The following is a 16,394-nucleotide window of genomic DNA, read 5'->3' on the forward strand; positions in this document are numbered from 1 at the left end:
GTGTTTGTGTATTCAGTTTGTGCATGTAGTGTATAATCCATTTATGCTTGTTTTCATGTGTGTATGTATGTTTGTACATGTTTTTGTGTGCAAACATGACTGTCTGCATGCTCCTATTATATTACATTTCTAAAGCAGACCAACAGCCTAAAGCCAAACGCAGAACATTCCTCTGCTCTGGAAAGCGCTTCCTATGTTGGGGGCTGGAACGGTTACAGGGACATAAGTGGCTTTGACTAGCGGCAGCAGAGTGACAGACCCCAAAATGATCATTAGAGAGGCCCTCTTTCTCCCTATTCCTAAACACAGCAGTGCCAATGAGACCTGTAGTCTCACTAAAAGTGCCACAGAGGCCACGACGGACTGAGTGGTCGGTATGGAGACAGTAGGACAGACAGGAGGGAAGCTAGACAAGCAATGTCATGAGACTGTCTGCACAATGAAGATAAAGGGGGAGGGGGGGGATCTGACAAGTGAGCATTTCTTCGAATCTACAGTGGTTAAACAGAGAATCTAATCAAATAATCATTAATTAGCTCAAAAGTACAAATCTCCACCTGATGCCACTGATAACACACTTAGCAACGACGACAATAAATACATCCACCATAGAATAAAAACAGTTTCCAGCCATAAACATGTTAAAACTTATCATCTACTGTGCTAATACTTTAGGAGATGACTTTCATCATCAAGGAGTCATACACTTTATAAGCAAACTCAGTAATCAAATTGTTTACTTGAGCAAAAGTAGAAATCCTACAATCCACAAATCACTTGTATGTACATTCTTTTTGTAAAGTACCTGTAACGATAACATCAATGTAGTGTAAGCATTTTGCTCTGAACAGTAGAGGAATAAAAGTATAAAGTAGTATGAAATGGAAATACTTGAGTGAAGTATCTCAAATGTGTACTTGAGTGATCTGTTCTATTGCACCACTGATCCTCATTGATTAAACCACTGAAACTTGCCATATACAAATATGATACAATATTATCTTGTTTCTCTTGTGATTCGGGTGCTGATGCACATTTTGACATTTGCCAACGCAACCGATGACCTTCTTGAATACCCCCGAGGTTTGAATTGAGTTCATCATACTCAGAGAACTGAAAGCTGGCTCAGTGCCTACAGTCAGCAGCAGTCACCTGTGTTATCTGGCTGTATCAGTACAGCTCTCTGTCGCTTGCCTGTGTTTACTAAGCAGTCTGTAGATAGTGGAATCAAAGCGTCTGGCTGGCACACAGTCTAGTTTACGTTCACAGCTTTGTCTATTTTTTCAATAACGGAACTTTTGAAGTTTTGGCAGCATGGCACAACACAAAGTGAATAGCGATGGATACAAAACCCCGCACAAAGGCCTAAGGGGAAAAAAACACTCGTAACTCACATTAGTCATAGGTACTGGAAACCTTGGAGAAAAGGTTTTATGGACGTTTATGGACAGGCCAATTGATTAGAAACTAAGGGTCCAAATAAGGAGTTATACATCTCTCGACTGTGATGTAGCAAGCCGAAATCAGCCATTTCATTTTGCTTAAGTTTTACTTTGCCTGAAGGGTTTGCTCAATTTTGACCTGCATTGCTAACACGCACAAATTAGAAATAAGCACCCCACTAGAAACTAGCCATGTTTATTCATGGTTTATTTTACTTATCTTATTTTAAATGAATTTAATACAATTCAAACTCTTTTTTCTAACTTTAATTCTAAGTAATTAATTCATTGCAATTTTATTTATAGTGTCAAATCACAACAGGAGTTCTCAGGACACTTTACAGATTAGGTCTAGACCACATTCTATAATTTACTAAAACTACGCCCCTAAGAACAAGCATTTGGTGCGACAGTGGTGAGGAAAAACTTCCCTTTTACAGGCAAAAACCTTGGACAGATGTACAATAAACGCTTTGTTTGAACAGATTTAGATTAAGTTGCATTTTATTTCAAATTAAATCAAAAGACTTTAAAGGATTAGATTCTAAACAGTGCAACTGCCTGTACCGTAGAATTAGCTTCAGATTAGCTTCTGTTACATAAAATTACATAAGGGAGCTGCCACCTGAAATGCCACTCTGAGCATCTCAGGAAGCAGCTACTAGTTCAGTGGATTGCTCAAAGGAACTACATACTGACTCAATCACTCCCCATGCCCAAATATATATATCTTCCTCAGATAGTCAGGGACATGAACCAGTCCACTTCCAGCTCTAACCCTGAGGCTATCGCCGTTGGAAATGGTGGACAGAATGGAGACAGAAGAAAAACAAAGAAAAAAGATGAGATGAAAGGCGATGAGTTTGCAAGTTGTGAGGGTGACATGGACAAGGAAATGGAGAACGTTGAAGGTGACAGAGTAAGGAAAGGACTGCAGACATCGATTATGCATAGCGTAAAAAACAACATAGAGAGAAAGAGAGAAAAACAGATAGAAAGAGAGAAAAATCAGGGACGCTGTAAGGACTTAAAAGGGAATTTGTTCAAGGTGCATTTAATCGGATTAACCTTCTTACAGACCTTCCCTCACGGCCAGTGACCACATCGTTTGGGTATTCAACTAGATTTGTAGAACTAGAACAACTAGAACACTACCTGAATCAAGGTCTGACTTCACCAGTTTTGTATTCGCTTGTTCACATTTGTGCCAATTTCTGTGTGTGTGTGTGTGTGTGTGTTGTTCTACATGTTGCCAAATCAGCCAGCAGATACCAGATGATGCCAGTTGATGAGACACGGTGCAGGTCCAGACATCAGCTGACTGAATATGCTGGCAAAGCGCAGCCCCACAGCCCGTCGTGTCAGCAAATCACCATGGCAACAGTGTGTTCCCGCCATACAACTCCCTCCCTGTTCCTTGTCTTGCTCCAGAGACAACACCCTGGGTGGCTTCAACTTTCAGCTAGTTACATTACAAACTTCAGAGATTATATCATACTGTATGTACTAATCAAACTCAATGCCTTTTATGGGCATTGGCTGGATCAACCGATACCACTATTGATGCAACACACACAAACACACACTCAGGTCAGCTGAGGTCACGTGCTGTGTGTTTTCTCTCAGCAGTGTTCCTGAGAGTGCCAGCTGCGGCTGTTATCCATGCGGGGTTTCTGCATAGTCAGGTCTGTGTTACGGGGCTGGGGAGCATTTAGTGAGCCCACTTCATTCCTTTCTGCTTGCCTCTCCACTCACTAAAATCAGACACACCACGGATCACACTTGGGTCAAAGAGTGTTTTCACACCTCTTTCTGGTTCTTGGTGGGTTTTACCCAAATAAAACCATGTGTGAGGTGGGTCATAATGATGCAATGAGAGTCAGAATCCTCTGACGTTACAACTAAAGTATTTGAGGGTGAAGTCGGGCCGTTTCCTTTCCATCCTGTGACTGACAATCTACTTTGTACGATTGGATTGTAGTTCACCACACCCAATCGAGCTGCGCACTCAGGTGAAAACATTCTCAAAGAATTCATTGTTTCTTTTTGGCTAAGTAGGTACAGCTTCAACATTATTAAAGTAAAAAATGGAAATGGCTGGCATTAAGACAGCCTTCACATACTTGGTTCAATGATTGACTAAAATGAGCCACACCTGCCCCCCCATCATCTGTTTTGCGGGATTATTCTCTTTTTTTCTTCTTCTTTTTTACTATTGTTTCATGGAAGCTGCTTCAATCAAGTTGTACATTATCACTACCATACATTATCATTGTACATAAGGTTAAAGGGAAAAATCTGTCTTTGCTTTATAAACCACAAGTAAAAATGAGTTGTTTTTATCATCCCCAATTAATAAAGGTTATCTTGAGAATGACGGCCACAACAATTGCACAAAAAAAAGGAAGAAATCCACTGTAACTAACTCAAATTTCTCTCATATGAGACACTAGAAATGTACCTGAAAACTGTCAATAACAGACGTGCAAACTGTATGTGTCAGATTAGAGATACTGGAAGAAGTGTTCATTTCACTGTCTACAGTTTTGAGTGTGTTTTTGCTTCCAGTCCTGCAGCTATAGGATGAGCTATAAGGGAAAGTGACAGGGAGCAGCGGCAGCAGCGGCAGCAGCGGCAGCAGCAGCAGCAGCAGCAGCAGCAGCAGCAGCAGCAGCAGCTACTGCCCGCCTCGCTGGCCTGCACACACCACACCACTGGGCCAAAATAAACATCTTTCCCACAGTCTCCTCTGCTCTGACATGAATGTGTGTGCAGGGGAGCTGGACGAGTGTGTGGTTTGCAGCGGTCCCATGTATGCCTCAAGTATTTTTGTGAACTATATATGTGTGTGTATGCGTCTGTGTGTATGTCTGTATAACCAATTGGCATAATCCAAACCCTCAAGCTTCTGAATTACATCTTTATCTTTTTCTATTTTCCCCTGTTACATCTAAATCAGCCCCCACGAGCCACATGTGGGCTGACAGAGCCTCTGCTACTCGGATTGTGTCCATTTAAAACACCACAGTCCGGTGACCACACCTCTGTCGGTCCCTGCAGTTCAGTCTCTACAGTGTTAACAGCTCCTGTAATATCCTTTTCAAAACGACGGAAAAATTAAACAATCGGTGAAAACAGAAGAGGGAAAATGTCCTTTTAAAACCAGCTTGGACAATAAAGGAAATTACAGCATTATATTGTAGTGACTCTTATGAAGTGACTTTTGACAACCAACAGATATCTAATAGTATTACGTTTGTTTTCTATTAAACTCCTGCTTTGAAAGATCAAATTCAAAATGACTTTTTCGAGTTTAGAGTGGAAATTGAAACAAACAAAACAGGCCCAGAAATAGCACAGTTGCTATTATTTTTATTTTTTTTAACACTGTATGTTGAGTGATTTTTTTCCCTGGCAGGCCGTTGAGTCCATTATTACAAACATATTCAAAATAAATTATACATCTGTTTTCATGGTGATTCAGCAAAAGCCACCTGATGAAAAAGATGCATGATATGAAGGAAAGCTACAAGACGGCTTTTAAATGGACCTTAAGATAAGACAACTTTGTCAAAGAATTGTCATATTTGACTTTAGTAATGGTTTAGTACATAAGTGGAAAGTTAGTTAAGCAACTAAGCTTTGTTTTTAGATCTTGTCAAAAAGCCGTAGTAATGGCAGTATATTTGAAAACACAGATATCCTATATGTATTATTAATGGACTCATTATACTTTCATTAGGATTTTTTTACGAGATCCTATTTCCATTTTGAGGTTTCAACCCCTGGGTTAGAAATGTCTGAGTGGCCTGTTCCACACGAACCCCCCTTCTCCAAAGCCAGACCCCATCTTAAGTGCCGCAATTAATCCATTTCCTCCTCAGAAATTAGACCTGTTCATTAGGCTTTCCTTTTATCCCCCTGAAGGTCTGCTCTGCGTAGTTCAGAAGAGGCTGCGTGGCTTGTTCAGGGTGATCCATTACACCGCAGCAAACGCTCTCGAGGGAAAGCCTTGAAGGGAAGTTTAGGAGAGAGGCCTTGATATAAAGTTTGAAACTTTAATACCTCTCAGGGGAGGAAAAGAACTGCGCTCTGTTTAGGGAGGCATGTGTCTGGGACTGACACAGGAAGGAGAAGAGAATGATTCTGCTGGATATTATCTGATCAGCGGGGACATCCATAAATCACAGGTTGTTACATGAAGTTTAAAGTTATGCTTTATGGTACAAAGAAGCACATACAGATGCTGGATGCCCTAAGGATGTATCTCTTAACTCACAAAGCAGAGGAAGGATGATGCTGTGAGGCTGCAGAACAGGCCTCAGAGGTCTGGTTGAGCAAGTTGTGTAAATAGGACTCATCCTACACACGACCAAAAACACATGCAAGCTTACACTGGTCGAACAGCATCAGACAGAACCAACGTTTTTTTCTTTTTTTCAAATCATTATACATTTTTATTCCTGCAGCTTAAAAAAGGGCAAAGTAACCAACACACTACAAGAAATAAACTTCAAAGTGGCCATATTAATGGAACCTTGCTTGTTGAAGAAAGTGCCTTGAGCAAGCTCATTCATCAATCTCTAACAGTTGAGGGTAAATCTTTCCAAGTTTAGGCTATAAATAATTTGCAAGACAGACCTCGCTGCTGCAAAGCATTTTAAACTTCATCTTGTTCAAACACAGAGGATATTAAATATTTAGAGTTGTGATCGGACTCTCGGCTGACGTACTTCTTTTGACAAACAAACAAACCCTAGGGACTTCCTCCAGAGGGAGTTGGATGTAAATGAAGGCTGACAGTGGCGGCTGTGCGGAGTGTGTGTGATCTGCTGGGAGACTGATGGCAGGTTCCGGACTATTTGCTGCTGTGTTATTGCTCAGGAGCAAGTCCACCCCCGGGGCTGTGTGAGGAAGAAGCCGGAGCAAGAAGGGTTGATGGCTTTATAAATCACAGGCAAGCCGAGGGCGATAGCGAGGCCATTTTGTGAATCAAACATGTACTCATGCCTGCGTGTGTGTGTGCGGTGCACTCAAACACCAACCCACACACAATCTCATGCACACATGTAACACTGTTTCCTAAATAATTGTATTCTTGGCAGGCTACAAAAGCCCCTAAAAAAGCACTTAGACAGGGACGGTAAAGATTTTAAGTGGGTTAACACCTCCTTCAGGCAGCATGGTTTATGCTACCCAATTAGCGGCACAAAAACTCACACACACATTCACGCTCAAAGTTAACTTCATGGAGTTTTAAAACAAAACAATGTTTTCAAAAAGTCTAGAATACCTACAAAAGTCCACACATTTTGTGCTATCAATCACTTTTTATAAGTACCAATTTTGTATTTTAGCTGGAACCCAACATTGTGCGCGCACACACACAAACACACACACATACACACACACACACACACACACACACACAAATGCAACCAATCGTGTGCAAACAGACGTCCTTCGTCCTCTACTCCGACACAAATGGGGTCAATCCTACATACACTCGACCACCAATGAAAGAGGATCTCCCCAAATTACTACTTTGCTGGAGCCTGGAGCAACCAGTGACTTCATGTCTACAGCTTCTAGACTGATTTACTCACGTTTAACCTTCTCCACTAATACCACAGCGCAGAAAACCAATTCCCCACCCTTTCCCATCACGTTGTTGAACATTTACACCATCCCACATCCCCTACATACCTCACACAATTACCAATCCGAGCTGTTAGGAGAGTACGTTGTGTTATCAGTGACAGATAAGGGAGGTCAGTCAGAGCCAAACGACTCCATAAACACAACTGAATTGTAGGTGTGTTCTTGTCTGCGCTGACCTGTTGCTGCTGAGACACAGGATACAATCTGACGAACACACAGCATTTGGAGACAAAGGACAAAGGGTGGTGGATTCTCAAAACCAGACAATAAACAAACCATAAAGTGTGATCAGAACATAAGAATTAAACTTCAGCCCAATTGCAAATTCAATCATTGGATAGAACTATAGAAGAAGGACAAGGGGAAATGCAAGGATGCACACAGGATTTACAGTCCTATGAGGCACATAGTAGTGATTCACATAGTCATATGTGTCAAAAATCCCATAGAAATGCCGAATGTTAAAGTGGTCCTGCTCTGGATCTTGGTCTAAGTGCCACTGATTGTGGTGGACAGGATCCAGGCCATGGTGCTGATTGATCAATTCCTGGTGCTGGACGCGTCTGGACAGCGCGTGTGTGTGTGTGTGTGTGTGGTTTATTAATTACAGCCTTGACAGGTCAGGATAAGCCCAGGGGTGGGGAACAGATAAAAAGGAAGACCATCCTTCTCCCTCATCCGCACGGACGTCAAAGTGAAAAGAGAAGATACTACGCCAACGTTGTTTTTTTTAACTCAATTTTGTAAGTGTGACTTCAACATGGAAAATAAGTTTAGAGGCTTTGAACTTCATGATTGAGCTCAGTCTAACTAAAGAAACTGCTTCATTCGTCATAATTACAAACCCTGCATTCTTTCAGAAAGCATTACAGTCTAAAAAGTAATTATGACACCCTGTCCCTTTGATGAAATCTTTAAAATTAATTAGAAAAGTACTTCAAAATACACAGCCAGGACACACTATCTCCACTGAGGCTACCATAATACAGTTATTGGCACCAGTCCTAGATTACCACTTATTGTTAACTGGTAGAGAGATCTTTATAAGCGTGCACCCAATAGCAGCATCATCATCATCATACCTTGAAAATACATGTTATTCTTCTCAAAGAGCCCATTTTACAGATTGTGGTTCTAAAACACAGTGCTAAACCATCATAAAGGGATTTAAGTAATGATGATCACTGAGTGAACATCTCCCCCTGGTGGTAGAGAAATGAAGCCCTTAGTATAGGTGCATGGGGACTCACCACAGGTGTAGATGACACTAAGGTACTTCCTGGTGCCAGAGTAACACGGGTCTCCAAAGTCTCTGGTGGAGGCTCGAACAAGACAGCTTTTCTTTCCCTGGCAGCGGGCGGTCAGAACCTGCAGAGCCACAGACGACTGGCAGTCTGACAGAAAGATGGAGAGGGGTGGGGTGGGTGGGGGTATTGAATTATTATTAGACATGCAGACTGATGAAAAGTGATAAAGCTGTAGCTAATTATTAATCAAAAGAGGGGTCACTGTTGCTGCTTCTATACCGTTTCTGGTAATGCTTTTGATTTGATGGTCCATAAAAATATTATTTCCTAGAAAAGAACTAATTTCCATTAATCAATCAAAAACATTAATGGCAAAAATTTTGGATAATTTGAGCTATTTTGTAAGCCAAAATCCCACAGAAATACACTGTCGGCTTCTAAAATGTGAATATTTCTTGGTTTTCTTAGTTTATAAACTTAAGAGTAGGCCAAACTATTAATCAATTAGTCAATAGAATAATTTGCAAATAAATCAGTAATGAAAGCAATTGTTAGTTGTAGCACTGACATGGACACAAGTGTCCACTTACTGTATTGGGAAACAATCTTCTACCAAAGTCTTTTACGGAGGTCAGGTTAACATACAAAAATGTAAATATGGTCTTTCTGAGTAGTAAAGTACAGACAAGAAATGTAATAAATACGGACAATAAAGTTTTCCTCAAGACAGAAAAGAATAGAATCTCTTTGAGTTTTTCAGGTCATAAGGATTTTAGCAGGAATGTCTCTTTAAATCAACCGCTGCTTGTAAACTCTATCCCAGCTATGTAACTACCATATCAAATCCTTGTTTTTCCTAATTTCTCCAAACATTGGCTCTGTGTTCCTTATGATTGGTGCCAAATTACATAGGTTTGCCTTGGAAACTATTACGAAATTACAGGGCCATTTTTTATATTTAATGAGTATGAAACATTTATCGTATTAGTTAATCAACACACATTGGAAAATCTCTCATCCATATATATGATGCATTGCCAGAAACAAAGTCTATATCACTTTATATACTTATGATACTGAAAATATTGCACGTAAGTTTGATGGACAAGTAGCACTTCAGGCACAAAAGAACTACATGTGTCTGTCAGCTACAACAGAGATACACACACACACACACACACACACACACACACACACACACACACACACACACACACAAGCCCATCATCAGTCCCACGTATAGAAACCTTACTTGGGCCTCACATTGTCTTAAAGGATACCTGGTTCAATATGTGTGTGTGTGTGTGTGTGTGTGTGTGTGTGTGTGTGTGTGTGTGTGTGTGTGTGTGTGTGTGTGTGTGTGTGTGTGTGTGTGTGTGTGTGTGTGTGTGTGTGTGTGTGTGTGTGTGTGTGTGTGTGCCCGTGCGTGTGTGACATGCTGTGTTTGCAAATGTTTGAGTTCAATACTTAGTGAAAAGTGACAAGTTTTCAACCTACAGTGCCAAACCCAAAGATATTCTGCACATTTCAGAAACTTGAACCCGCAATGTCGTAAACTTTTTGGTGACACATACAAAATCAATCAATCAACCATTTGTTTCAGCTCTGTTTTAAAGACAGCAAGAGACAGGCCATGGTACGTGTTGCTCTGTCTAATGATCGGTTTGGAAAGCAGTGAATTGTTGGGCTGCATGATTTCAGCCAAAATAATAATCACAACTAATGATCTAGAAAATACGATGCTTAATTATGTTTTCAATGTATTTATTTACTCAACAATTCTGGAGTTTGGAGAAGTGTTTATTAAGAGCAGTGGCGGTTCTACATTGAATTTCACCCTGGGCAAGACCCCCTTCAAGAATATATACAATCAGATATATAAAAAAATTTAACAAGAGCCACAATCATATTTTAATAGCACAAATCCTTCATCACACAAATGTGAAAACATACTAAAGAGAATCTAATTATTACACTATAGCACTAAGAACAGAAAACTGCAACTAAAACCTGACCTTTCTGGCCTTCCTTAATAAAAAATCCTTAATGATGACATAGTATGAAATCTTCTCCCCTATTGAGTGATTGATACTGATGATGGCAAGGCCAGTGAGCCGTTCCTGGGACATGGTTGACCTCGGGTATGACTTGAAGAGCTCCTCACTGCTCGAGCCACAGTGACTGGTAGAGTAAGTGCAATCCTGAAAGCAGTCCAAAAGTTGGGGTAGAGCTCTGATAGATGCTTATCATGCATATGTGATAAGCTCATGGTGCCCTGTCCTCCTCCTTGTCCGGACCGTTCCATTTGGGACACACAGAGATGAACTGTCCCCCACGCCCCCCCTTCCCTTTCCTCTTCTCACACATTTCTGCTGCGCACAAGTACGTCTCGCTGCAGCAAGATGCTCCCTCCTCAGTATAACAGCATACCGGACGCTTCAGCAAGCAGGGGTGCCGATTTGCCAAATTCCCACACAGTGAAATGATGTATAACATAAAACCGCTTCGCAGTGCAGGAGATTTATTTTTTTAAGAGCTCGTGCCATCCCCCAAAATTCTGCCTCGGGGCTGCTTCGCCCGTGCCAAAAAACACAACTGATAAAGGGACAAAATCTGTGGCTGCAAACTCACTGAAGATTGCAAATTATGTTAACCAAACTTGCTAAGCAACTGTAGTGGAATCAGTATTTTATTATCCACCATGCAAACTTCAGTGACACCCCACACTGAGGTGTGAGGAACGCTAATTAAGTCGGAAGAACCTCCCGCTGAGGCTTGTGGGAATAAGGACGGGCCGGGGTTCCACACGGATGCCTTCCACAGGCCCCCACAGTCCATCTAACCCCTGAAAAACAACACAAGGAGATGAGCCTTTGAAAGTGGACACTGGGCTCTCACACTGTCTGCCCCGGTGGGCCCCTGAGAGAGACAGAGAGATCAGACAGGTAGGGAGAACAGGCTGGTTGAGGCTTGGCTCACACGTCAACAGGCCACAATGAATTATGGCACGGGTCAAAAGGGCAAATGTCCCAGTCAGGAAGTTAAAGAGGGAAACCCAGTGGTCATGCACAGTGTCAACATTGAATGGTCCATGATTGTGCAGTCCTGTCTTATTGGATTACAACAGTCATGATCAAGGGCCACGCTTTATTTCCTGGTAGTGATTGTGTTTGAAGCAAAACCAGATCAAAGTCTAGGTGTAGGGAAAAGAAAGAATGGGAACCTGAATTAACGTCTGTCCACTTGGATGCGGTTCGAAAGGGCAACTGAACACTTCCCAGCAGGAGCAGACACTGGAATTCCCAACCAGGATAAATTGAGGCGGGAAGCCTGTGGGAACCAGTAAGTGTAACTGGATAACTGATTAGACACCTCAAAGGGTAGACAGTTCCCGCTGTCACTTTAAATTCAACACGTGTGCATTCACTGATTCACAGATTTCAGGAAACTTCTGGGACTACACTTTTGGGAGAACCTAATTCCCTGTTGCCTTGCTTTTTTTATGACAACTGCTTGTTTCGGAGGAGAGTGTCTCCAAAGAACTGAATGCAGCTGTTATTTTGGTACACCTCTTCGCATACAGACCTGCCTCTCTTCCTGCTTGTTTAGTGCAGTAGAAACATGTTTGGAACAGTTTCCACCAGGAAGGAATATGATATAAACCCTTAAAAATATGTTAACACAAATGTGCTTAATATCAGAATGATTAGAATGAATGGATGTTTACTCAAGTCTGATAAAATGTAAATACAAAAATAAGTAAAATTATTTAACTGCCAAAGTCTTTCTAAAATCTATGGGGTGGCGGGCAGATGATTATATGACATGATTATATGATATGATGATATAATATATGATTATATGATTAAGCTGCACTTACACATATTCGGTTTACTTTCATATATGACAAAGAAAATTATCAAATGCACAAGGGGGTAGAAAAACTACATGGCATTTTTGCTAAATAAATGACTAAAATGAATAATTATTAATTAAAATATTTTCGGTACATTTTTTGGCCACAATTAATCAGTGCAGCTTTAATTGAGGTACAACTGCCAACAGTTTTTTCAAATTAACAGAAGTGAACATTCAGACAGAGACAACAAGAGGCTCCATTGATTCCATGCTCGATTTGCCAAAATGAAAAGTTAGAGACGTCGTTAGAACAAACGTTTTATTTATCCTTCTCAATGGCTTCAACTCCAAATGTGTTTGGGCTGTGTGTAGGTCTATGTGAATGTGTGTATCTGTATCTATATCAGTGTCTGTGTGCAGATGCTGCAGCACAGTGACCTCCTGGTCTTCCTGATGCGCTTTAATTTGCCCTCCCTCTCTCTTTTGAGTCTTTTCCTTCCCCAGAGGGCTCGTTTGAGCTTGTGTGCCATGCTGAGAACTTTCCTCTCTGATGAAGGAGTCCACTGACTGACAGGCTCCCATTAGCTGCAGCTTTGATTCCCTGACTGGGTGATTAGTTGAGCAGGGGGCCCGCTGAGGGGGAGGGGGAGGGGGGGGGGGGGAACAAGACAAGAGGATGGAGACACACACATACACATTTATTCTTTGTCCACTGCCTTTCTGTGCTCATATGTGAACACACACACACACACACACACACACACACACACACACACACACACACACACACACACACACACACACACACACACACACACACACACACACACACACACACACACACACACACACACACACACACACACCCCTGATACCTCTAACCTTTACCCCAACCACCTCCGTGCCTGTGCACCCTTTAGCCTCCACATGCCCAACAAGGACAGGCCTATGGTTCAGAAGAGAGAGAAGAAGTGACTGAGGGGAAGGGAGGAGTTTCTGGGAAAAACACACACAAACACTTATCCTCACTCATCACTGATGACAGCGGGAAACAGTTACAGAGAACAACAACAAGTAGAAAATGCAAAGGTATACCATTTCTTTAAATCACCCATGGATGATCACCCACAGCTTCTGACACCTGCTGAAGCAGAACACTTCTAGATTGAGAAACCTTCTGCTTACGTCTTCTTCTCTGTCTTGCATGGTTTTGAGATGTGTGTTGATATGCCTCTCCCGCACCAGCAGCAATGCTTTGTTGCTCAGCTCCATTTGTCATATCAGTCATCGGTCGTACATCTTACTTTCCGCTTACTTAAAACCAGCATCAGCCTTGGATTGTGTTGAGTTTTTCCACTTCTACAGAATTTTACCATGATAGCATCATTTAACAAAGCAACAGTGTGACAATAATATCATCAAATAGTAGCTCCTGTGTGTAGTGGTGGCTGTAGAGTTTCATTTATGTAAAGACTAATGTGGAATGTAATGTGGGTGCAATATATGCTGAAAACACACCAAACAATACAAAACACACATCTGAGCATGGACAAATCCAGATGCACAAACCCACCCACGCATAAACAAAGACACACACAACCTTTCCCAGAAAATTCTCGCAGCGACGCTCCATAACAATCCACCAGGTTTTCCACCCACGCTCACCTTTCCTGGAATGTTCAAGACAATGGGCGGACAAAAACATTCTCATCTCTTCTTCTACTCTGACTCACCTGAGATACGTATAATTTGATAGGGAGGCTTAATTCAATGTTGTGGGATTAAGCCTTTGTATGATAGAAAAGTGTCCTGCACACGCCAAGAAGTGCTTTCTGTGAATGCCATTAATGAATTTGAGACCGCTCTCCCACACACACATTTATTGTTTAAGTTCTATTCACTTCAGCAGGATTTAATTTGACTGTACCACAGTCAAATTAAGTATCACAGTATATTTCCAGTCTTAACATGTGCAGGGGAACACAATCAAACACCCTTGTATGCAAACACACACACACACACAAACACACACACACACACACACACACACACACGCATAGAGTTGTCTTCAGCTGTGTTTGTAAGTTGATAGCTGGTTATTTCTCAACTCAAAGGCACTTGGTACAAAAACAGTCAACCATGCGCATGTGTTTTATCACTGACAGCATGTTACCTCATATATTCAAACACCACAACCACTGAATTCCAATCAGTGGTGACCCTTTGCCCTAAACCTCGCATGAACCTGTGTATCCTGGAAAAAATGCAGACTGAAGTTTTCAGCCGAAATATAAACCCCAGGGATGTTATTTTATAGATGTTTACGAAAAAGAGTGGCCACTGGGAATTCAATGACTTAAATCAGTCAACTACTGCTATAGCTAGAACATAGGACAGGTTTAAATAACATAAAAAAATGTGTTTTATCTATTTTACTCCAAAAAAAATCACAGAAACCTTCTACATTTCTGCTCTGTATGCATCAAAATCAGAGAGAAATGTAGATAGAGTTACAGTGAAGCCGCCTGGACTCTTAAAACTGGAACAGGCGTCCAAAAGCCGGGATAAATTTGACCTGCAGCTGTGCATGCTCGGCTTTTAAAAGCTACGGATCATAGGAGACACCAACCAGCCCGTGCTTACAGTGATGAACATCTTGCTGTAGGCCTTGTCTGAATTGAAGTACATACTCAAAAGTGAAAGCACAGTGGCCTTCAAAAAAAAAGAAAAAAGCCAAGCATGGGGGGCTATTTAGATGTCAAGAGGTGTGTGTGATGGTAATGGGGCAGATGAGAGAGGAGGGCTGAAGCAGGCCCCTTTTGCTTTGAGGATTCTCCATCGCCGCCAAGACCTGTCCTACTCCACCACTCCCACCCCACCCCAAAACCAAGGAACACACCAGATCAAAGAGGTCTTACTTTTGTGTGCACATGCCTCCGTATGCACTTGTTTTTGTCTGATATACTTTTCAAGGGCTTTGTATTCAACAAGCAGATAGTGGCTCTCTACAGCTCTCTATGGTGGTATACAGACGGCAGAACACACAAGCTAAATACGATTTGTAGACTAAATAAAACATCTCCAAAAGATGCTCGCTTTTCAAATAATGTCGCCAGCAAGCCACAAATAAAAATCTACTTGTATTTGTATAATCTACAGTATGTATTTGTCAGATGACTGGTGTTGAATGGCAACTTTAGTCTAAAGATGAAACATAAATGAGATGTAAGGAAAATGTTTGCAGGTAAAATGAAAAAGTAACTACAAGCGATTCCCTGCTCCTCATGTCTTTCTAACTGGATCATAGTTGAACTGGGCAGATGCAGCCAGCTGTGCGAGTTCAGCCGTTGATCTCACACCTAAGGCAGCGGTGGGGTTGCCAGGGCGGTGCGGTTTAGGAGATTACTATGACCTCCCTTATTGGTATATTCAAGCACCCATTTAAAGAGACATTAAGTCAAAATAGGTGCAAAACAAACTTGTGCATAATGTGACTGCCAAGCCCAAGATTGTTCAGACATGCAGAGCCACAAACACACACACATGTAAGGCAAAAAAAGGGGAGAAAGGCATTTTAAATTGTGTGTGTCTGAGCTGTCACTCAAGACACCCTCACTTCCTGCTCCTGGTGACATGGGAGCCACATCAAAGACAGAGCTGACAGGGGAAATCCCAACGCTAGACTGTCTGGAACAGCCTGAGGAGGGGTGTGTGGGTGGTTGGAAGTGTGTACACGCATGTATGTACATGTAATACAATGTGATAGAAAAATGCACAGGAACAACAATGCGTTTGTGTACATCTGACTGTATAGCTCATGTTAACGCACACAAGGTTAACATGAGATTTGACAGTGAACAACAACTCCTCCCCTGCTCTAATCGGGCTTTTGTACAACTGTAACAGTAGAGTCCATTTCCCATCAATGCTGGGAAAACTCAGCTACTGTATTTAATCCGGAGTCTGAAACCAGATATCAGGTCCAGCCCGGTCTCACCTACCTGTCGCATGTTCCTGGTCCACCTGCATGTGGCCAAGGACTGGCTTATATAGTATACAATAACACACACGCAAGCACGCACGCACACACGCACACACACATACACATGCACATAGAGACACACACACACACACACACACACACACACATATACATAGAGACACACACACACACTTACACAATGCC

The 16,394-nt window shown here is 41.8% G+C and overlaps 1 protein-coding gene across 1 annotated transcript in view; it reads right to left on the reverse strand.

Annotated features, from left to right (window-relative positions):
- LOC117961592 (protein eva-1 homolog C) overlaps nt 1-16,394 on the reverse strand; it is a 78,339-nt gene that overhangs the window by 32,275 nt on the left and 29,670 nt on the right. Inside the window, exon 5 of the mRNA XM_034900393.1 lies at nt 8,354-8,497. Coding sequence (XP_034756284.1) covers nt 8,354-8,497 — 144 coding nt within the window. The remainder of the gene's footprint in view (nt 1-8,353; nt 8,498-16,394) is intronic.

The sequence above is a fragment of the Etheostoma cragini genome, chromosome 18 (assembly GCF_013103735.1).
Source record: "Etheostoma cragini isolate CJK2018 chromosome 18, CSU_Ecrag_1.0, whole genome shotgun sequence".
Lineage (NCBI taxonomy): Eukaryota > Metazoa > Chordata > Actinopteri > Perciformes > Percidae > Etheostoma > Etheostoma cragini.